This window comes from Nycticebus coucang, chromosome 9 (assembly GCF_027406575.1).
Source record: "Nycticebus coucang isolate mNycCou1 chromosome 9, mNycCou1.pri, whole genome shotgun sequence".
NCBI lineage: Eukaryota > Metazoa > Chordata > Mammalia > Primates > Lorisidae > Nycticebus > Nycticebus coucang.
In genome coordinates this window covers 14331503-14356324 of record NC_069788.1, presented here as the reverse complement: position 1 = coordinate 14356324, position 24822 = coordinate 14331503, and the positions used below count along the sequence as shown (strand labels likewise).

General features: G+C 37.3%; 1 protein-coding gene across 3 annotated transcripts in view; it reads left to right on the top strand.

Moving 5' to 3' along the window:
- COL19A1 (collagen type XIX alpha 1 chain) overlaps nucleotides 1-24822 on the top strand; it is a 358807-nt gene that overhangs the window by 135682 nt on the left and 198303 nt on the right. For all 3 annotated transcript variants that reach the window (XR_008382367.1, XM_053601516.1, XM_053601514.1), the window contains one exon: nucleotides 9579-9632. Coding sequence is in view for 2 of the 3 variants with exons in the window: in XM_053601516.1 (XP_053457491.1) it covers nucleotides 9579-9632 (54 nt within the window). In the remaining variant the exon portion in view is untranslated. The remainder of the gene's footprint in view (nucleotides 1-9578; nucleotides 9633-24822) is intronic.

Sequence of the window (24822 nt, the reverse complement as noted above, 5' to 3'; positions counted from 1 at the left end):
CATAAGTAAATAGCAAATCAAAGACTGCATCTTTCTATTTTGAACTGCAGGGATCATCTACATTCTCTAATTATACTGATATTTTCTTATTTGACAGCTTTGAGGTAGTGAACTGTCAACTAGATCTTGATACATCAGTGAAAGTGTTTCTTGAAAGATTTGTTCTTCATATACAAACTATGAACCAAATTAAATTTATATTCTATGATTATTGGGATCTGGATTTGTAGTTCCTAACGGGAATTGACATAAGCTGATTTTATAGAAGTTATTTTGTTAGATTAAACTCTTTCTTTCCTTAGAGATAGAACTAAATTAGGTTTATGTCACAAATGCAATTAGGTGACTAATCTTGGCTGTAATTCACTTAGTTGAAAGAATTACGAACAATTTGTGACACAACAAATATTTTTCTATCAAGACAAAGTCTTTTTGAGATCACTTATTCAGAAAACAAAAGCCTTGGTCTCTGAACATAAATCTGTCTTAAAATTCATCTCAATTCATCCTGTGGCCTTATGAAGACATCATTTTAAATGAATCTAGATAAATATATGTAATTCATAATATAGTGTCTTACATATATTAATAAATTTTTTATATCAGTATTGCAACAGTACTATTTAGGTAAGTTTAAGAGTTCTTTATCAGTTAAAAATCCCAAAGACAATAATGGAAAAGACTTAGGTAGATTTAGACAGCTATAGAGGCAGATGAGATTAAAACCAATGTTTTTAAGCAATAGACTCAGTTCACTACATCCCACTAGACCCTTATGCTTTGGCTTGGCAGGTTTTGAAAACCTATCATGTTTCTTAGCATATATTTGGCTTTAAGTGTCTACTGTAAGCTATATTAAGATGCTAAACTACAGGTATTATTAAGTAAGAAAATAATTTCTTATTTGGAAAATAAAAATTCTATTTTTCACCTTCCTTTGCTGAACTAATCTACATATGTAGGTTAGTACATTATATATAGCTGTCCTAAAATGTTTCAAGATTACAACATATAAGCAGAGGAGTTTTATTTAAAATTATATTCTTTAACTTGCTGATTCTTAAAATTAATGAAAATTATTATATTAATTGTTTAAGCTACTGAAAAATGAACTATAACATAAGTTTATCTGAAACTTTTAAACCTCAACAACACACAAAAGCAATGTGTTTTAATTGTTTTTGAGCTCTTATATTGATTAGATTTATTTGCATCCAAAAATAATAACACAAAGTATATGTTCCCAATACTAGATTTACTCTGTTAAAACTTATGAATATATATATTTAGAGAGAGTGAGAGAGAGAGAGAATCTATGGTACTATATATGAAGGTCTGACAATTAAGATCATGAAGTCATCCTAAAATAATCACCTCATCCCTCATTGCTGAGTATCACTATGGTCACCTTTGAGGTACTCCCCCGGGGAAGCTATGCGGTGACACCAGTACCTAGTCTACCCTTCAAAGCAATTTGGAACTCTTTTTCTGGAATGGCCATCAGAGCCGTTGTCATATGAGGTCTGACAATTAAGTGAATGAACTTGCCACTATGTGCTTACATTGGCAGGACTGTACAAACAACTCTGTGAGTTTTCATAACCTTGGTGTATCAGATCTCACTGCTGTATTCATCTCAACGTGTGGTGTCGATATGTGGCGGTCTCTTGCTAAGTGCCATTTGTTATTCTTGTCTGATTTTGTGTTCCATATGACAAAAGCTCTGATCGTCACTCCAGAAAAGGAGTTCCAAAATTGGTGTGGGTTGGTTTGGATAGATTGAGGGGTGGACCAGGCAATGGTTTGGCACATAGCTTCCAAAGGGGAGCACTTGAAGATACTCGTGGTATTCGGCAGTGAGGTGTGTAGCACTTATCCTAGGATGAGTTCATGATAGACATTTGCCCACATGGCACAGCTCCTGGATGCAGGACACAACTAAAACAGGGCCCTTCCCTAACAAACACAAACATTATAGCCTAATTGTTTGCACCCTCCTATTAACATGAAAAAAGAAAGAAAGAAATTCAATGGGGTTTTAAAAAAAAGAAACTTGGGAAATGTTTGTTATTTTAATTGTTTTGGTTTCACGGCTATATACTTTTATTAAACTTATCAACTTATACACATTAAGTATGTAAAGTTTATTATACATCAATTATACCTTGATAAAACTGTTAAAATTTTTTCAAAATATAAAAATAACATTATAAAATTAAAATAAGCCAAATTGTAGTCTGGGAGCAGACACATAGAAATAAGAAACCCTCATACACTGCTAATGGAAATGTAAAATGGCACATTGGAAATTGGTTTGGAAACTTCCTAAAAAGTTAGATATGTACTTACCTATGACCTAGCAATTATAATCCTAGGTAAGAAAATGAGGAAAAAAAAAAACCTATATCCGGAGAAAGACACATATGTAATTGTTCATGACAGGACTATTTGGAATATCTAAAAATTGGAAACTGGTGAATTAGTGAACAAACTATGGTACACCCACACAAATAATACTGCTTAAGAACAGAAAGAAGTGAACTATCCCACTGAAGCAACATGGACAAACCTCAGAAGCATCATCCTGAGCAACAAAGCCAGACCAACAAGGGTACAGACTGTATGATTCTATTTATATGAAATTTCTGGGGAAAAAAGCAAAAACGAAGAGGCAACAAGTATGTCAGTGGGTTTTCAGGGGTTGAAAATATGAAGGGTAATTGACTACAAATGGACACATGGAAATTTTCTACCTACTGGATGGAAGCAATTTTAGTCCTGGATTGTACTGTACATGTCAAAATCATGGCACGTTAATTATACCGTAATAAAACTGTTAGTTTAAAAATCAAAAAGCTATCTAGGCTAGAAGTAGGAATGTGAGACTCATTAGCATATAGATGATAACTGTCACTGTAAAAGTGGAGGAAACACTCAGAGAAAGTCTATTGAAAGGGGAAACATAAGGACTTGGAGTAGATCCCTGTGGGATGGCAACACGCAGAGTGTCCAGCAAAAATGAAAATGGGGAAATAGAATAAAAATGAAAGGAATCCAGTGTCTCAGCAAGCACAGAGTCTAGAATGGGGCTTGTCAAAGAATGACCACATGCTTCCTAGAAGCCAAAGAAGAAAAAGACTGAAAGGGAGCAGGTAGTGGTCACTGAGACGTTGGTGTAAGCAGTTTTCAAGTAACAGCAAAGACATAGGTCAACATGGAGTGAACTTCTGAGTCACTGGGAACTAAAGGGAGCCTGGCTCAAGAAGTTTATCTGGGGAAAAAAGGGAAGAAGTTTATCTGAAGCAGGAAATGGCAGGAGGTAGAAGGGCAAGAGTTTTGTTTTAACAGAGGATTCAACAGCATGTTTCAATGTGATTGACAAAATGTAAGTAAGGGGAAAGAGGTTTGAGGATTCAAAAATGAGGGCATGTTTTAAATAACAATTCCATAAGGGGGCAGAAAAGGGATGAGATTGAACAAACAAACTGAAGGATTAGCATTAAGAGTGGGACAATCCTTCCCCGTGTATAAGAATAGAAGAACAGTGTGGATGTAAGTGCACATGTATGTCTGATGGTGTCAGTCGCTTGTGTGACATCTTCAGTATACTCTACAGCAGGCGTCCTCAAACTGCGGCCCGCGGGCCACATGAAGCAGTGTGAATTGTATTTGTTCCTGTTTTATTTTTTACTTCAAAATAGGATATGTGCAGTGTGCATAGGAATTTGTTCATAGTTTTTTGTGTTTAAAAAAACTATAGTCCGGCCCTCCAACGGTCTGAGGGACAGTGAATTGGGCCCCTGTTTAAAAAGTTTGAGGATGCTTACTCTATAGGAAGCAAGGCTATCTGAGAGTAAGAGCGGATGTTGTAATACCAAGAATTTGAAAGGAATAGCATAGTTTACAGACTTAGAATGATGTTAATGAACATGAATTTATAATGGTATCAGTCTACTAAGTTGCATAATTCTCTCTAGGAACAAGAGAGACGATGGGGTTTGCTCTGTCGGGAAGACAGTAGAGCAAGGGGTTCAGGATGGTGGTGAAGGGGGTTGGAGGGAAATACCATGGATACAGGCACAAGTGAAGGTTGCGGGGGGATGATAGACATTATCTTCACTTTGACCTCAAGGTCCAAGACCCTGACTTGAGGATAGGCGGTTTATTTGAGGTCAAGATGAGGAGTGAGAGAAAGAGGAGAATTAAGTCAGGAAACAAGGCAAAGTGTGTTTGTTTTTGTTTTTGAGCTGCTCGTCATTGTGAGCAATTACAGCTGAGCCCTGTTGAAAACCCTCTGGGAAACCCTGTAAAATGTAGCTGGGAATTGTTTCTCTACAAGACGGAAGGCTGATGCATTAATCCACTCATTCCTACCACCCACTGTGGGAAGATTACCTCCAGCAATGATCATTCTCCCAGCCTTCCAGGATGACTTGCCAGGGCTGAGCAAACTCTTTTCCGCTTCAGAAAAAAAAAAAAAGAAAGAAAGAAAACCCACAAACAAACCAATAAAATAAAACAGAGGCTGAAGATAACAGGGAGGGTTGAGCTTGAGATGAAATGTTGACACCATCCAAGCCTCCATGGGAACTGTCCACCACAGCTTCAGCTGAAAACCGAAGTAAACCTAAGGTAATGGGGTAATGGACAGGGTTGAAATTGAACTAGCTGAATGAAAGTTCCAATGCAGGCAAAGTAATTGAGCATACAACTCGGGATAACAGAAGGAGTTTTTTGATCAGGTGGAAGTTGCTTGTATCCTTTTAACTATTGATTTACCATTAGTAAATGGGAATGAGACTGCCTTCCTTGTGTGGTTACTGCTGGATTTAAAAGTTTACTACGAGGTGGTGCCTGTGGCTCAAAGGAGTGAGAAGCCGGCCCCATAGACCAGAGGTGGCAGGTTCAAACCCAGCCCCAGCCAAAAAATGAAAAATAAAATAAAATAAAATAAAATAAAAGTCTTTACTGTGTAAACACTCAGCACAGAGATTATAGTAGGTAAGACATATAGAATAAAAGCTATTCTATTATGGCCAGTGTCTTTGAAATACTAATAATATTAATAACTACCTGCATTAATGGATAAAATGGATCAATTCAAACTCTGTAAAAGAGTTTATTACTAAACTTAAATATAATATTTTATATTCCCCAACATTGCAATTTTGTTTGGAAGGACATTAGCTTTTGCTACAGTTTTGAAATGAGTTGTATTATAGAATGGATGCTGGGAAAATCTTGAATGTAATCTAATTCCCATGTATTCTCTTTCCTTTGATTAGGATTGCATTTAAATTTCCATTAGACTAGAATGATTTATTTTATTTTCAAAGAAATCTCCAGAGATGCTCTGTTGGTTGTTTTGTTTTTAAATATTTTCTGCCTTTGAACTTATCCAAACACCAAGAAACAGTCTAAATGCATTCTAATCTTGAACAACTTCTGATGTCAAATAACTTTTTTTTTTAATTCTAGTTTAAATCTTCAATGCTGCATTTTGTTTTACTAATTTTTCTCAGCGAAGAGAAAAGGAACAGCTGGTTACTATTGTCAATTTTCTATTGTTTGGGACTTATTAAATATGCAACACTTGACGATATATATTCTTCCAACTGGATATAGAAGTCCCATTACATTTTTCTAAAGACTGATAGAATTTAAAATCAAAAAGCTTCAGAGCTCCTGTAGTCCCAACATATAGCTTGATTAACTAATACCAGTTATAATATCATTAATTGCCATCTTGCATTTCTTTGCTCAACTACCAGTTGGAATATTGTTATTTTTCTCACAAATATATTACAATATAAAATACAATACCTTTGCCTTCATGATTTTATCTATTAAACAACCAATTTGATATTTTCCCCAAATTGTCATTTGCCTTTTATAGAATATTTGCCCTATAAGCTTATAATTAATATTTTGCCAAATATGTATTTTTCTTATGAATTTCTTTCTTTTTTTTTTTTTTTTTTTGGTTATATGCTGAGAGGTGCCTCACCCACCATGAGCCTTGAGCTACGTTCACTCATACTTTTTCCTGGTTCCTTAATAATTTTATTGTTAAGTTGGCTCTCTAATCTATCAAGCACTAACTTAAATACAAGATAGTACATTTATTCCTAAGAAATTTATTCCTAGTAAATTGCAAGTTATTTATTTTAGCATATTGTTTTTATCTGATGTAGTATTTCAGACTATTAATCTGTTACATGTATATTCATGATGTATTTCAGTGGTTCTCAACCAGGGATGATTTTTCCCTCTAAGGACATTTAGAAATGTCTGAAGAAATTTTTATTTGCTAGGACTGGGTGAGGGGAGGCTAGCTATTTGCCTCTAGTGCATAGAGACCAAAATGATGTTAAACATGCACAGGATGGCTCCTACAACAAGAAAAAATAGTCAACAATGCAAAGTTGAAGAGACTTTTATGGATGATAACAGTGGATGGATGTATAGATAGACAGGTACTCATTGAATATCAATCTGCTAACAGTTGCATAATCACCACCAGGGATATCACTCAGCCTGTATTTCTATTTCCTGTCAAGAAGGGCATTTTGAGAGGCTTTGATTCCTATTTTGCAGAACTTTAGATACACTATTTCTGGTTACCTCTGGTCTGTTTTAAAAACAAATCTTAATATCTTTAGAGCATAGAATCTGCACCAAACTACCTGGTGTATACCTAGGACAAATTGCTTAACCTCTCTTTCTTTAGTTTCATCATCTGTAAAGTAGAGGTATTAATTGCATCTTTATTCTAGGTCTTCACAGAATTTCAAGATGCTGAAAGTAGTGTTTGGAACATAGTAAATATTGGAGAAGTAATTTATTAAATAGTGATCTTATGAATCCTATTTCATCATAGTGAAAGCATTTTCAGCCAAGGAAGGGCGCTGTGTTTCTCTTCATATACTTTAAGCAGGAGGTAACAATCTAGCTGATATTTTTACAAAAATTATTAGAAAATCCCTTGGAAAATGGCAAAACAGTTTTCAAACACAGCAAGCTCTAATCTAATGGTTATTAGATATGACAGAGACAGAGTGTCTGTCACGGCAACAGAGCTGGTGACAGACAGTTGGGACCTCCTCCCACAGAGAGTCACAGATTGTGGAGGAACAGGAAGAAAAACGTCCTTGGATGGAAACCAGAGAAGGCGGCAATGTGAGAGAAACTTCCAAAGTGGCCGGAGGTGAAGCCTGAGGTGAAGACCTGGATTCTGAGGCAGCGTCAAACTAGGGTCTCTGTTTTAACCAAGATGATGCAAGAAAAGGGTAAAAGGATTAGATGAGGAAAAAAACACTGATTTTTCAGGGACACCTAAATGGTGCTTTAACTTCATGAAGAGAAAGGTTTGAGCATGAGGACATGAGCAAAACTTGCCCCCAAACTTCCAGCAGCCTGTGCAAATCAAGTGTTGGAATTTCATTCTTATGAAATCTTGGAAAGACTTACAACTTTGAACTTTCCCAAATTGCCAACATGGATGAGACAACCACTCACATTTGATGTCCCATCCAATAGAACTGTGGACGTACAAGGAGCAAAGACTGTGGCGGTTGAAACTAGCCATATTGTACCATGTACAAATTGCACCTGTGTATAACGAGAAAAACATGTTTCACTGTTGTTCTAGCCCAGTGGTTTTCAACCTTTTAACCTCATGGTGTACTTGAACCTATGGTTAAATTTCTGTGGCACACTTAAATTATGTTGATCAAAAAAAAAAAAAAAGAGTAAAAAAAGGAAGATACTTACTATGCTTTGAACTTCTTTCAAAAGTAGTTTAATTAATGATCTCTAAAAAATTTCATGGCATACCTAAGATCCTCTTGTGGCACACCAGTGAGAACAGAAAATCACTATTTTAGCCTGTTGTACAGATTGGACAAAGCTATCACCTATGATCATCTTTAAAAGGAAAACGTTTCCAAAGAAAAGATTCCAAGTGGAGTTGTTCATGTGCACGAAACAGGATGGGTGAATGAAGAAGGCGTGAGAACATGGTTTAACGAAGTCTGGTCATGAAGGCCTGGAGAATTACTTAAAAAATGAGCTTTTCTTGTTTTTTATCACTTCAAAGCCCACATTACACAGAGTGCAAAAGCAATTGCTGTGGATTTGAAAAATCCAACTTGCTTTGATACCTGGTGGGCTCACCAGCCAACCCCAACCTCTTGATGAGTTAGTAAACAAAAGAGTGGAGGTCATGGATGCAGTCAGCTGGTATTGATTTAACAACTACAGGCAGAATCAAGAAAGCATCCATCACGCAGGATTGTGATTAAATCCCAACATCATGGAATGACGTCAAGAAGGAAGTGGTTGTGAAATCATGGAAAAAATGAGGCATCAGCAATGCCGTGGATGGAACTGACGATGACAAAATTCACCAGGATGAGGAAAATGACTCTTCAACAGGCACCAGTAATATAGAAATTGAAGAAGATGATACCTCTGATGACAGTGATGAAGAGCGCTCTGCCTTCTTTCTCTGATGCAGAAATATCATAAGTGTGTTACCAGTACATAAAATTTCTGGTACCTTGTATCTGTCCTTGTGTTTTATAATTATTTGTTACATAAAATTTCTTGTGCCATAATACATTGAAAATAAATATTAAAACATAATACAATAAAAAAGTACCTAAATGTAAACAAATAAAAATTTGAATTAGAAATTTAAAACCCAAGACTTTTTTCTGAAAGTTTGGGCCCAAAACATAGTTGTGCATTATACACAGGTACACAGTTGCATACTCTACATGGTAAAATATGGTACATGGGGACACAGACAAACATTTTAAAAATTGGGGTTATACTGTATATAAGCAGAGTGTGTTGATAATATTATATGCTTTTTAAACGGCATTCAAATAAAAATATGTATCACCATGTGTATGTGTCAATTATAATGGTGTTAGGGGCCATTTTGAATATTTCTAATTTTAAAGCAAAAAAAATAGATATTGGTTAACATCATTCCACTGAGTGTGTCAATTCATTTAATTGTATCTTATTTTTTACATTATGAGAAGTTTTCTCTTGATGTTAATGCCTACATCATAGTCCATTCATTATCTGTATACCATTGACGGGTTTGCTATTCCTGGATATTTAGTGTGTTTCTCTTTTTATACTACTACAAATCTCACTGTACCTACATGTCAGTGCCCAAAACTTTTCATCTCTGATTATTTCACTAAGTTACTTTCTTAGAAGTAATATCCCTGGCCCAGATTAAAAGACCAGGTTTAAGATCCTTGGTATGTATTGCCAAATTGCCCTCCAGAAAAATTTTTTGTTCCTTTTAGAAGACAATAAGTAATTCCTGTTATGGTTGTACCATTTAATCATTTTTATGTACAGCTTTCTTTGTACCTTTAAACTTCTCTTTGGTTTTAGGACTCAGAATTATTTTTCAATAAATATCTCTTTCAAAGGATGATCAAAGGAATTGCCTTGTTATAAATACCCCCAACAATGGTGTAGCCTTTCCATTTTTTTCTGGTGAAGGGTTTTTCAGATATAACATTTTTAATTGTATAAATTGTTTCTTTTAGGGTGAACAAGGCGAAAAAGGAGACCCAGGTCTGGCTGGACTTAATGGAAAAAATGTAAGGCTAACTCTTTTTTTTATTATATTCTGAATACATTTTGCCACTGAAATAATATCTAATGCTATTAAGATTTGACTAGCCACAGTCAAGCTAAATTAAGCATCAAGGTAGCTTTTTATATGATGCAGTGAGGGGCCTGGGTTTTTAGTTTAATTACAGGTGATAATTGGCTGCATATATTTTGTGCTTCCCTTTAGGAGTCCTTTCTTCCTTGATGTTTCTGACTTGTGTTTTTTTCTAGTCCTTTTTCTTGTTACATACATGCTGCTGTGGCCCCTGCTCTTACCTGGGGTTCACTTTTCATCTTATTCCAAATCTACTGAGGAGTCTGTTTGGTGGGACTGCAGTGACGAAAAGAAAGAAAAGAAATGATGAAACTGAAACTGTGAATCTGTATAGCTTTCCTCCACTGCCCCAGACCTCAAACCTCGGGGATGGTCAGTGGCATCCTCAAGCCCCAGGCCTCTCCTTCTTTTCCCCTCTGGACAGTTATCCTGCCAGGATTTCACTTCAGTTCTTAGAGTGAAATTTGAAGGATGGCTCAAATCTGGGTTTTACTCCGAAATATTATGTTATTTCAAATCATTAAACTCACCGTTTACTACAGATATGCAAACTTTACTGGTTACTAACTCCCAAGAATTAATTTTTCCCTCAGTTTCCTTTCTCACTTATAGAAATACGTTCTAGAAAGGACATGAAGGGTCTTTCTACTTACTTTGTGGATATAAAAATAAAGAAACTCTTTGTGAGGCTATACTTAGTTCCATAATGGCCTGGAGAGATTAGGAAACCCATCTTGTAGGCAACAGATAATTACAGTGGAAGAGAGGGTGAAAACAAATCCTTGGGGGCTGTAAAGAAAGTGAGAGGGTCACCTGGGTGGGGTTGGGGTCCTACAAAAGAGAAAGGCCCCAGAAGTTAATACTTATAGTTAATACTGGCATGGAGCTATACCCACACATGCTTTACTTCTTAATTTACTTCCTAAGAAGCCTCACTCGTATCTTTAATGTGACTCTTGATCTTGTTCTTCTCACCTTTGAAGTGGTTTTTCTACACCAGAGAATAGGTAGGCATTACCACCAGTGGCCAAGGGAGTCTGTCTTCTTTATCCCCTATAGTACATCAGGATGCTGAATGTCACAACATTGGCCTGTAAGTTTAAATAGAACATCCAATTCACCTCCCTAACCCTGTCATTGGAGGCACTCAAAGTGGTCAGAGTCCCAGAGTGGAAAGCCAGGGTCCAGTCTGTATGCCAGTTTTGTAAATCACTTCTCAGAGACAGTAAAGTGATGGACTTAAAATAGATTCTAAAGTCCTCATCATTATGATGTCCTGTGATTTTATACAAAGAGATTATTAAGATTATAGACTTGAAAAGCATGATGAGATTAGTTAAAAGCATTCATTTAAGTTTTTTGAATTCCTACTACATGTGAGATAAACAAAACGAGAGCACAGCTGGGCTGGGGTATGGGCGGTAATGCATATGAGGATATTTGTATTGTCTCCTCTAACAGAGGAGAGATATGGGCTCACACGATGTGTAAATCTGTTCTTAAATGGATAGAATGTGGTCTTATGGAAGGGGCAAGATGGCCACATCGAAACCTCCAGCAATCATCCCTCTACACACACACCAAGCTCACCAACTATTCATGCAAGGTTCTTGTACCTCAAGAAGAACCCCAAATCATTTTTTTTTTTTTTTTTTTTTGCAGAGACAGAGTCTCACTGTACCGCCCTCCAGTAGAGTGCCGTGGTGTCACACGGCTCACAGCAACCTCCAACTCTTGGGCTTACGCGATTCTCTTGCCTTAGCCTCCCGAGCAGCTGGGACTACAGGCACCCGCCACAACGCCCAGCTATTTTTTTGTTGCAGTTTGGCCGGGGCTGGGCTTGAACCCACCACCCTCGGCATATGGGCCCGGCGCCCTACTCACTGAGCCACAGGCGCCGCCAAGAACCCCAAATCATAATACCTGGTTTTACCATTATGTCAAGGAAAATGGCACTACAGAGGGCAGAAAGGGCAATCTTGCATTCCCTATGCCACCACTCTCTTATGCCCTGCCGGTGTCACACCAGCATGCCAAGTAGAGAGAGAATCAGTGCAAAGTCCCCAATGATTGTGGGACTTTGCCCTGAAACTTAGGGCCACCCTAACACAGGGGAACACAGCACAGGGCAAGATTCTGTCATTGCCCATAGAAGGAGCATTTTCACCAGCTCAGCCAGAGGGAAATCCTCTTCCTAAAACACAAGTTCCACTGTCTCCACTACTGGCTGACAAAAAAGCAGCCCCCTGATGACCTTTCAGACAAAGAATTCAAAATAGCTGTCTTGAAAAGCTCAGTCAACTTCAATCAACACCGAGAATGAATTCAAAACCCTATCAGACTTTTAACAAAGAAATTGAAACAATAAAAAATCAAGCAGAAGTTTTGAGCTAAAAATCATTCCGTTGCTAAACTGAGAAATGTATCAGAGTATTTTGAGAGCAGAATACACCAAGCAGAAGAAAGAATTAGTGCACATGAAGATAGACTATTTGAAAATATGCAGTCAGAAGAGAAAAGAGAAAAAAGAATATATAAGAATACATGCTTACAATATCTAGAAAATAACCTTCAAGGAGCTTAGGGGCTAGCCTTAAACAGGGAGTATAGAGGGAAATTAAAGTAGAAAGTTTGTTTAAAGATATAATAACAGAGAACTTTCCAAACATAGGGAAGGATATAAATATTCAGGTATCAGGAGGACACAGACTACTAAACAAACTTAACCCAAAAAAGACAACCTCAAGGCATTTAATAATCAAGTTCCCAAAGGTCACAGATTTTTAAAAAGTCTTAAAGGAAGCATAGAAAAAGTTAAAATGATACATAAAGGAGCTCAAATACATCTGGCAGCAGACTTCATAGTGGAAATCTTACAGGCCAGGAGAGAGTGGCACAACTTATTCAAAGTGATAAGGGAAAAAAAATTAACTCTAGAATATGTATATCCTACAAAAATAGCCTTCAAACATGAAGGAGAAATAAAGACCTTCCTTCCTTGATAAACAGAAGCTAAGTGACTTCATCAGCACCAGATCTGTTCTATAAGAAGTAATAATGGAGTTCTTCAAACTGAAAGAAAAGGACATTGGTGAATAATAAGAAATTCCTCTAAAAGTATATGACTCACTCATAACGTTAAGGACATAAATATAGAATACTCTGTTGCTGTAACTGTGGTGGATAAACCACTTATATCTTGAGTAGGAAGACAAAAAGACAAACCTATCAAAAATAAAAATAACAACTTACTGACAGATAGACAGTATAAAAAGATATGGATGGAAACAACAAAAAGTTAAGAAGTGTGGGGAAGGCGTTAAAGGCTAGGTTATGTTAGATTTCTCTTCATTTGTTTGCTTGGAGGCAGAGTTGTCATATGTTTAAAATAATTGGTTATAAAATGTTACTCGTAAGCCTCATAGCAACCCAAAATCAAAAAACCTACAACAAATACACAGAAAAATAAAAACAAGAAATGAGAGCACTCTATCAGGAAATATTACTCTTAAAAAAGGAAGATGGAAAGGAAGATGAGAACAAAATAGAGGATCACTAAACAAACAAAAACAAAATAAGCTGACTTCTCTGCATCAGTGATGCTTTCAGGCAGAAAAAATGTTTAAGTCCTTATTTGCAGATAATATGATCGTATATCTAGATAAATTTAAAGACTTCACCCAAAACTATTAGAACCAATTAAAAAATTCAGTAAAGTTATAGGATACAGAATCAATAGACTAAAATCAGTAGCATTTTTTTTTTTGAGACAGAATCTCAAGCTGTCACCCTGGATAGGGTGCCATGGTGTCACAGCTCACAGTAACCTCAAACTCTTGGGCTTAAGCAGTTCTCTTGCCTCAGCCTCCTAAGTATCTGGGACTACAGGCACCCGCCACAACACCTAGCTATTTTTTTTTTTTTTTTTTTGGTTGTAGTTGTCATTGTTGTCTGGCAGGCCCAGGCTGGATTTGAACCCGCCAGCTCTGGTGTATGTGGCTGGCACCCCCGCCGCTTGAGCTACAGGCACCAAGCCAGTAGCATTTCTATATGCTGACAATAAACAATCTAAAAAAGAAACCAAGAAAATTATCTCATTTACATTAGCTACAAATAAAACAAAATGCCATAAATATTCTTAGGAATAAATATAACCTAGGATGTGAATGATCTCCTTAATGAAAATTATAAAATATTGATGAAAGTTGGAGAGGAGACAAAAAAATGGAAACATATTCCATGTTCATGGATTGGAAAAATCAATATTATTCAAATGTTTATACTAACCAAAGCAATCTATAGATTCAATGCAATCTCCATCAAAATACAAATGATATTCTTCAAAGAAATAGCAAAAGTAATCCTAAAGTTAATATGGAACCACTAAATGCCTAGAATAGCCAAAGCCATCCTGAGAAAAAGAACAAGACTCGAGGAATCACATTACCAAATTTCAGATTATACTACAGAGCTATAGTAAACAAAACAACAAAACAGCATGGTACTGGCATAAAAAAAAACAAACACATAGACCAATGGAACAGAACAGGAACCCTAAATAAATCAGACATGTACAATGAACTTATTTTCGAAAAAGTTTCCAAAAACATACATAGTAGGAGAAAGGATAGTCTCTTCAATAACTGGTGCTGTGAAAAATGGATATGGTTATGCAGAAGGATAAAACTAGACTCTTACCTCTCTCCATATAGAAAAATCAAACCAAATGATTAAAGACTTAAATCTAAAACATGAAACTATCAAAGAGCTGAAAGTAAACATTCTTCAGGACATTGTTCTGGGTAAATTCTTTAGGATATTGTTCTGGGCTGGGACATCTTGGGTAATATTCCAAAGCACAGGCAATCAAAACAAAATTGGATAAATGAGATCACATGAAGCTAAAAACCTTCTGCACAGCGAAGGGGAGAGTCAACAAAATGAGGAGACAACCCACAGAATGGGAGGAAATATTTGCAAACTGCCCATGTGACAAGGGACTAATATCTGGATTATGTAAGGTGCTCCAACAGCTCAATAGAAAAAAACAAATTATTAAATTAAAAATTGAGTGGATTATCTAAATAGACTTTCTCAAAAGGTGATATACAAATGGCTAGTGGCCAAAAAGCATATGAAAAAAGGCTCAACATCCTTAGTCATCAGAGAGATGCAAATTGAAACTATAATGAGATATGTCACCTCTGTTAAAGTGCCTTTTATCGAAAGAAATAGGCAGTAATGAATGCTGGTGAGTATGAGGGGAAATGAGAAGCCTCATACCCTGTTGGTGGGAATGTGAATTAGGCAAATACTATGGAAGGTTATGTTAAAAACTGAAGGTATGGAGGTTACTCAAAAAGTGAAAATAGCGCTATTATATGAGCCAGCAATCCCACTGCTGAGTATATAGTCAAAGAAGGGAAAGTCAGTCTATTGAAAAGATACTTGCGTTCCCATGTTTGTTGCAAAACTATCAACAATAGCCAAGGTGTGGCATCAGCCTAAATATCCATCAAGACATGAAGGGGTAAAGAAATTGTAGTCCACGTACACAACAGAATATTAAATAGCCACAAAAAAGAATGATATCCTGCCATTTGCAACAACACAGATGGAAGTGAAGAAGTTCTGTTAAGTGAAATAGGCCAGGCACAGAAAGACAAATTTCGCATGTTTTCACTCATCTGTGGGTCCTAAAATTAAAAAACCATTAATCTCATGGAGACAGGGAGTAGAATGGTGGTTACCAGAGGATAAGAAGGCTAGCTAATGGGTGCAAAAGTATAGTTAGATAGTTAGACAGAATAAACAATAACAGCACAGCAAAGTGACTATAATCAGTAGTAAGTTAGAATATTCTTTAGAACATCCAAAAGAGTGGAATATAATGTTCCTAATATGAAGAAATGTTAAATGCCTGAGGTCAAGGAGCCTCCATTTATCCCAATTTGATTACCAGTAATTCACATCGTATGCCTGTAGAAAAACATCATATGTGTTCTTTAAAGTTGTGCGACTACTTAGAGATCTAAAAATAGATCTGCCATTCAATCCTGTAATCCCTCTACTGGGCATATACCCAGAAGACCAAAAAGCACATCATAACAAAGATATTTGTACCAGAATGTTTATTGAAGCTCAATTCATAATTACTAAGTCATGGAAGAAGCCCAAGTGCCCATCGATCCATGAATGGATTAATAAATTGTGGTACATGTACACCATGGAATATTATGCAGCCTTAAAGAAAGATGGAGACTTTACTTCTTTCATGTTTACATGGATGGAGCTGGAACATATTCTTCTTAGTAAGGTATCTCAAGAATGGAAGAAAAGTACCCAATGTACTCAGACCTACTATGAAACTAATTTAGGGTTTGCACATGAAAGCTATAACCCAGTTACAACCTAAGAATAGGGGGAAGGGGGAAAGGGAGGGGAGGGAGGGGGAGGTGGGTAGAGGGAAGGGGATTAGTGGGATTACACCAGCGGTGCATCTTACAAGGGTATATGTGAAACTTGGTAAACGGTCTGTAAAGCTAGTGAATGATGCCCCATGATCATATCAATGTACACATCTATGATTTAATAAAAAAAAATAAAAAATAAATCTCAAACCTCAAACTCCAGAAACATTCCCTCCAGAAAAATGATCAAAGACCCAGAATATTGCTATAGTTGGGAGGGCCCTAAATATTCAGCTGGACCATCCACCTCATCTTTCTGAAAGGAAATCGAATAACATCTCCGGTTCCAGGGAGAGTGCTTGGACATGGGTACTCATTTGCCTTTAGTAAACTTTACTTTGGCAAAAATGTGGAAATGAAAAAACTTCTAGGCTTTTTCCATGCCCTGAGGGATAGTTTTAAGACTTCATAAGGACAACAAGTAAAACCCATTATTTGTATGTATGAATTGTTCTTCCAAGGACCTCAAAATAGAATGTTATTAAGTGAGAATTGTTTTTCTACCCTTTAAATTTGGGAGTTAACAGCATCTCTCCAATGATTGGAGGGGAAGAAATGAAGGTGCCTACCATGTGCCTAGTGCCATACTGTGGACAAAACACATCTTCAGTAAAAGAGTCCTTTTTCTTATAAACTAAAGTATTTGATGAACTTATCAATCAACATCAAAAAGTCTTCCCTTCTAATTTCAACACAATGAATTTAAAAAGTAGATACATTAATTACCTAACTAGCTAACTAGCTCCAGGCTGGGCCCTTATCATTAAAAGGACTAACTGAATTCTACAGTTCCAAAAAAAAAAAAAAATAAATAAATAAATAAAAATACATAAAATAAAATTTAAAACATTTTGAAGTGAATAAAATGGATAGGATTTTGGCTTTGCATGTACGTATTTTCTAATATTTCTATTATATTCACCATGAAAGCAAAGACCATGCATTGGGATCCCCAATATTAATATTTAATAACTGTTTGGGGTACTATTGGCTGGATTTTAGTTTAAAGAACTAAGAAGATCTTATAATAGTGTGAAATATAAGTAATTAGAAGCTAAATTCAAATAGCAGAGGGTGCAGAGGGTAATATTGAATAGATGCAACATATATAATTTGGTACTTGATTAGAGTGAAAACTCAAATGTAGCCCAATATAGTAACCATCATTTATGAGAAGGATATTTATCTATGAGAAATGTAGCATTGTCAAAAGAGATTAACTGTAGCGTTGCAAAAGATAATTGAACTACGTGTGTGGACTTTCTGAGATAAAGGAGCAAAACAAAGATTTTCAGAGGTTTATAAAGATAATGTTAGAATTGAAATTGGGAAAGGATTTTTCCAAACATTTGAATAAAACTAGGTTGAGGGATTGGAACCTGAAATATATTTACATTAATTTGGAGATTTAGAAATATTTCTCATGTTGTCTTAAAGTCAGGTGATTTGGCTTTTTAGAATTAACCAGTTGATATGCATACATATTTGAGTACCTACTGCATTCCCAAACCCTCGGCAGCCAGTGTATGAGCTCCAGATCTGAGTCACACTACCTTGCTGAAAGAGCCACAGCCTACTGGGCAAAGTGACCTTTATTCCTCAGGAAGGATCTTGGAAGAATCCTTCACATCCCCTATCACAGGGGTCATTTCCTTAGCACCATTATCATGTAATATGACTCATTAAGTACGCTGTAAAATTGCTTATTCAATATATAAATGATTACTTTTTGCTTAATTTTGCCAAAGATACTCAGAAGGCTGCCTGTAATCTTATCAGTGTGGAGGTCCAGGTGGGAGGAGCACTTGAGGTCAGGCTAGTTCTGAACTTGTGGTGGCAGGTGCCTGTAGTCCCAGCTACTAGGGAGGCTGAGGCAGGAGAAACATGTGACGCTAGCAGTTGGAGGTTGCAGGGAGCTATGATGATGCCACTGAACTCTGGCCTGGGTGACAGAAGGAGACCCTGTCTCAACAACAACAACAAAAACAAACAAATAACAGCAAGAAAAGATATTCTCCTCATAACTGAGGAAAAATAAGAAAAAGTAAGAAAATTTCCATTCTTTTTTTCTCTGCTATTCCTATATGTAAAGAATCAAATTCTTGATTATTATCCTACTGCTGGGAGTGGGGCTGGGGCATTCATGTTGTTATAACTCCTAAAGTGTTTTCACAAGGAATGTGAAATTCCATCTTCATCCAGCTTTATGGACTAGCTCTAGCAGGGGCTGATAGCTTCTCTATTTTCAGATGCAATAAATAAATACTTGGGAAATTAAGCAACTTTCTTTTATATAATAAAATACCAAAATCAGCCTTTCACCCTAAATATTTGACTGTTAAGTCTGATTTCCCCAGTAAATTATTCCACCCATCTTTGCCTATTTTCAATGCTAAGAAATCTGAGTATGCAAACTAAAGTAATTCAGCATTTATGACAGTTCCGTCTGACTTTCAATAACCACAGGTATGCTTTCTTAGGAAATGAAGGGTGTTATAATGGCTATTTCAATTTGAATGAGAGTCAAGCCACAGTGGGGATTATAACTTTGGAAATATATCATTAGAATGTGTAATAAACAAATTCAGTGGTCCAGCTCACACCTGCTACTTTCTAAATCAGAGTAAATGGGAATGATTTAATATTACTACTAAACAAATTCAAACAGCCTTCTTTCTTTCATAGCTTTTATTGTTGCAGATTGCATATATCTTGATGTCAACGTATCTTATAATAGTTTTTCTTATGCCAGCTTTACCACAAAGTGGGCTAGCTTACTTTGGAAAATGTAAACTTAATTTAAAAGGAAATAGGCAGCAGTTCAGTTTTTCCTAATGGGGTACCACTGGCATTTTGGCAAGATAATTCTTTGCCAGGTGAGACAGTCTTGCAAGAACAGAATGTTTAGCATTCTTGATATTCACCAACTAAAACTAAAGGCCAGTGGCAGGCCCTAGTCACTGGCACAACAAAAAAAAAGCTGATTTTTTAAAGTACATCTTGAGATTATGTGCATGTGTGTGTGTGCCTAAAATTTGGTTGATCTCCAGGGTATTAGTAAACACAAGTATGCTCATATTTCCATTATAGTTTAAGTAATACACACCAAACGCATAATGAAATTGTCAAAAATACGCATGGCTAGAATTTAACCTGCAAATATAAGACCTCATCTTTACACACATTCTAGTGTATCTTAAAGAATTTTGATTGTGGCCTAAGAAAAGACAGGTTTAACAACAGTATCTTAGAATGGACTTGAGAGAGATATTAGTGTAAAGTTGTCATTGTGACCTTGGAAGCCAGTCTATCCGAGTTTAAATCTCAGCTCTGCCACTCACTAGCTCGCACACTGATTGGTACGTTACTCACCCTTGCTGTACCTATTTGTTTATTTGCACTGTGGAGTGATAATATTCATAGCACTTACTCTAGGAGCAAAGAGACTTTTCCTTTCCCCTCTGAAGGTTTCAGTGAGCTGAGACGAACTGACAACAGACAGGTGAACAAGAGAAAAGGCAGATGCGAATTTATTAACATGCATAAGACAGTCGTACAAGGAAGACTCAAGGGCAGGAAGGCTGAAGCTTCAATAGTACCCGCTTTGTAGGGAGAGGGTGATGGGTGAATGTAGGCAATTTTAGGGGGAAGTAAGTGCTTTTCAGGGGAATCGAATGGCTAGAGGAACTGACAATAGCTTGTGGACAAGTTCCAGGAAGGGGAGGAGTAGAGCTACAACTAAGAACAAAGATTCTGTTATCTTGAACATAAAGTCTCCCTTGGAACGCCCCTCAGAAAAATAGACTGAAAGTCTGTCTGGGCATGGTGATGACATTTGGTCATCTGCCTTTTCCGGCATTTATTCTGTCCTAGTTATTTGATGAGATTCTTAGGGAGGGGGTTTTAAGACAACTGCGTTATGTTTTTGGAAGAAGATTTCCTCAGTCTGGTGAGGAAACTTCCAGAGAGAGCTCCTCCCTGTGCTGGTGAGAGGGAACAAAGAAAGGATAGAAAGTTCTTGGTTCCAAGGCAGCTTTTAAAACTCTTAAATTTCCTTTAATTCGAAAGTGCTCAACATACCTAAGTACCGTACCTTGGGGGCTGTCATTCTGTGTGCCCCCAAATTACGGGGTTTTGTGAGGATTAAAGGGGCTACCATACAGAAAGCATTTATGACAGCATATGAACTATACAAACATTCACTATTACTAGAAACTGGATTAAATAAAACATATTTGTCTCTAATAGACATATCTTTGCATTTATTTGTTTTCTCTGGAGTTATATAATCTTAGAAAAGTAGATTTCCATCATGGAGCTTGGTCTGCTCTTTTGCACCTTTATCACAGTCTTTCAAACATTATTAGAATTATAGCATCTGATGTTTCTAAAATAATCGTGTTAATCCCCCAAGCAATCTGTACTCCTGAATGCAAAAATATTGAAATCACAAAACCAGAGATATCAGCTGGTAACAGCTGTTGACACTGCTAGGAAATAACTTGAACTGGAAGCTGGAGCAAAGAATCAATTAATGGGTTAAAATTTTTAACAAATAACATTATTTGTATCATTTTTTGTTTTATAAAAATGCAGTATCCCAGGAGTAGTAGGTCTTCCAATAAAAATTAATTTCATGGTCTACCTGCTTCTACAACTCTAGTTCTAGTGCTGCTCTTCAGCTCCCATCTTGCCTTTATTTAGTTTTTTAGCATGCAAAAATGTATATTTATTTTATATTAAAGAGAGGAAAGAGAATGGGGGTAAGAGAGGAGTCACAGAGAGAAGAGAACAGCAGCGGTGAGTGAGAGAGAGGGAGATTGGGAGGGGAGAGAGAAAAGGAGCAAGAGAATGGCCTGGTACCCCAAAGAAAGAAAGGTTGCATTGCCTTTCAATAAGACTTTCTGTCTCCACCCAACATGCAGAGTCAATTACTGTGCTTTTGAGAATCTTTATATACATGAATTTTATTGCAAACCTTAATGACAGATACCCCTGTTATCTGATATGGAATTCAGAGTCCGTTCCCTTTAATTTTTATGCTTTGCATTGAGAGCTGCGTCCCTTCTCCCCGGCACTCAATACCCATTGATAGCAGCACCAGTGTGACAGAAGGAGAAAAACTGCACTTGTAAAAAGCATCACTGGATCAAAGAGGGAGAGGCGGAGCAAGATGGCAGCCGAGTAACAGCTTCCTTGCATCTGGGCACCGTGAGTCTGGGGAGATAGGACTCCAGGCGTCTCTGGCTGGTGGGAACTGCCTATCATCACTCCTATGAGGATACAGGGAGTCAGCGAGAGACTTCTGGACCCCAAGAGGAGGACTAAATCCGTGGAAAACCGGCAAGTGGTCGCGTGTGTTCAATCCGTCTAAACCCGCCCACAACTGTAAGTTCAGTAGCAGCGAGACTGCAAACCAGAAAGGCCTTACCTGTGAACTGTTTTGATGTCCTTGGACTTGGCACTGAGTTGACCTGCCTTGGGGAAGGCCTGAGCGGGAGTGCGAGAACTTTGGCCGTTGTCTAGGGCCCCAGTCTGAGCCGCTGAGCCAGACGGAGCTAATAGTGTTTGGCGGTGGGTCACACGGATCCATTGTCAGCGATCTGCCCCGGCAAGCTCCGCCCTCAGGGTCGCAGAGCTAGAAACGGGTGGGAGCTGGTAACCCAGCAACCAAGTAGCCTAAGGGTGGGGTCTGAGCCGCCTTGCAGCCCTAACCCTCAGGGGCAGAGTGAGACCGGTTTTGGCACACTGAGTAAGTGGATAGCCACTTCAGCAGTGATTCCAGCAAGAAAGCTGGGAAAGCTTCTGCTCAACAAGTTTACAAGTTCGAAGTGCCTTTTAAATAGGCTGAAGAGAGATTCAGGGTGTCTACCTGCTGGGGTTTGAGTAATCAGCAGCCTCCAGTCGTATCTGAACTGTGACTAACATCTCATACCCCAGAAGACCACGTGTTGCCCAGACAATATTCAATAACATATACAAACTGCTTTGTTTTTGGTTGTGTATTTTTTTCTTTCTTTTTTTGCTTGGTTGTTTTTTTTTGTTTGTTTATTTTGACGTTGCTGATATTCGTTTGTTTTTTTAATTTCAATCTTTTCCACACAGATCCCTTTTTCTTTCTCAATTTTCCTAGTTTAATTATAATTTCCCATTGCTGCTTTTTTTAATAACTTCAACTTCATTTTTGCTAGTGTTTCTACCGATATAATTTGGTTTTTCACCCAATTTTATCCCTGTTAAGTTTTCTGTTTGCTTCTTTTGGTTTGATTTATAGCATTTTTGTCTTTCCTCTCTACTTGGTGGAGGTGGGGTACTGTGTCTGATCAGGTTAGCAAAGAGCTGCTGACCTAAAGGGAACCACGCAACTGGGCAACCCCAGAAGGTGGGGTTTTTTAAGGTTGTGTCAAAGTACCCTAATGTACACCTATATTGCCCTGTCTCCCTCTTTCTGTGCCTCTCTTCTTTTTGTCAATATTCCTTATACCCACCCCCTCTCCTTTCTCTATCTTTCTTTTTTTCTTATCACTCGGTCCTCCTTTCTTTCATCCCCTTTTTTTTTTGCTCTTCAACCTTCTCACCCTTCTGGTCCATTAACCTTTAGTCCACAGGCACAAGAACTTAAAGAGCAAGAGGAAGTGAAAGGAAAATTAGGGCAAGCAAACAGATAAAAGAAATCACTCATGAGGAAGAATCAGCAGAAAACTCCAGGCAACATGAAGAACCAGTCTAGAACAACCCCACCAAGGGACCATGAGGTAGCTACTGCAGATGATTCCACCAGTATAGAAATGTTAGGAATGACAGAAAGGGAATTTAGAATACACATGTTGAAAACAATGAAAGAAATGATGGAAACAATGAAGGAAATTGCTAATAAAGTGGAAAATAACCAAAAGGAAATCCAAAAACAGAATCAAATAAGAGATGAACGATATGAAGAATATAAAAAGGATATAGCAGACCTGAAGGAACTGGAACAGTCAATTAGGGAACTTAAAGATGCAATGGAAAGTATCAGCAACAGGTTAGACCATGCAGAAGAAAGAATTTCAGAGGTAGAAGACAAAGTTCTTGAGATAACTCAGACAGTAAAAGAGGCAGAAAAGAAGAGAGAGAAAGCAGAACGTTCACTGTCAGAATTATGGGACTTTATGAAGCGTTCCAACATACGAGTTATAGGAATCCCAGAAGGGGAAGAAGAATGCCCCAGAGGAATGGAAGCCATACTAGAGAATATTATAAAAGAAAATTTCCCAAACATCACCAAAGATTCTGACACACTGCTTTCAGAGGGATATCGGACCCCAGGTCGCCTCAACTCTAACCGAGCTTCTCCAAGACACATTGTGATGAACCTGTCCAAAGTCAAGACAAAAGAAAAGATTCTGCAAGCTGCCAGGAGTAAGCGCCAGTTGACCTACAGGGGCAAATCCATCAGAGTTACCACAGACTTCTCTAATGAAACTTTCCAAGCAAGAAGACAATGGTCATCTACCTTTAATCTACTTAAACAGAACAATTTTCAGCCCAGAATTCTGTACCCTGCTAAGCTAAGCTTCAAAATTGACGGAGAAATCAAATCATTTACGGATATACAAACATTGAGGAAATTCGCCACAACAAGACCAGCTCTACAGGAAATACTTCAACCTGTTCTGCACACTGACCACCACAATGGATCAGCACCAAAGTAAGAACTCAGAAATCAAAGGACAGAACCTAACCTCCACACTGATGCAAAAGATAAAACTAAGCAATGGACTCTCACCAAATAAGACGAATAGAATACTACCACACTTATCCATTATCTCAATAAATGTTAATGGCTTGAATTCCCCACTGAAGAGACATAGATTGGTTGACTGGATTAAAAAACACAAGCCATCCATTTGCTGTCTGCAAGAAACACACCTGGCTTCAAAAGACAAATTAAAGCTCCGAGTCAAGGGCTGGAAGACAATTTTTCAGGCAAATGGAATTCAGAAGAAAAGAGGAGTTGCAATCTTATTTTCAGATACATGTGGATTTAAAGCAACTAAAGTCAAAAAAGACAAAGATGGTCACTTTATATTGGTCAAGGGAAAACTACAAGAAGAAGACATTTCAATTCTAAATATTTATGCACCCAATTTAAATGCTCCCAGATTCTTGAAGCAGACCTTACTCAGTCTGAGCAATATGATATCTGATAATACCATCATAACAGGGGACTTTAACACACCTCTTACAGAGCTGGACAGATCCTCTAAACAGAAATTAAACAAAGATGTAAGAGATTTAAATGAGACCCTAGACCAACTATGCTTGATAGACGTATATAGAACACTCCACCCCAAAGATAAAGAATATACATTCTTCTCATCACCCCATGGAACATTCTCCAAAATTGATCATATCCTGGGACACAAAACAAATATCAACAGAATCAAAAGAATTGAAATTTTACCTTGTATCTTTTCAGACCATAAGGCACTAAAGATGGAACTCAACTCTAACAAAAATGCTCAACCCCACCCAAAGGCATGGAAATTAAACAATCTTCTGTTGAATAACAGATGGGTGAAGGAAGAAATAAAACAGGAAATCATTAACTTCCTTGAGCATAACAACAATGAAGACACAAGCTACCAAAACCTGTGGGATACTGCAAAA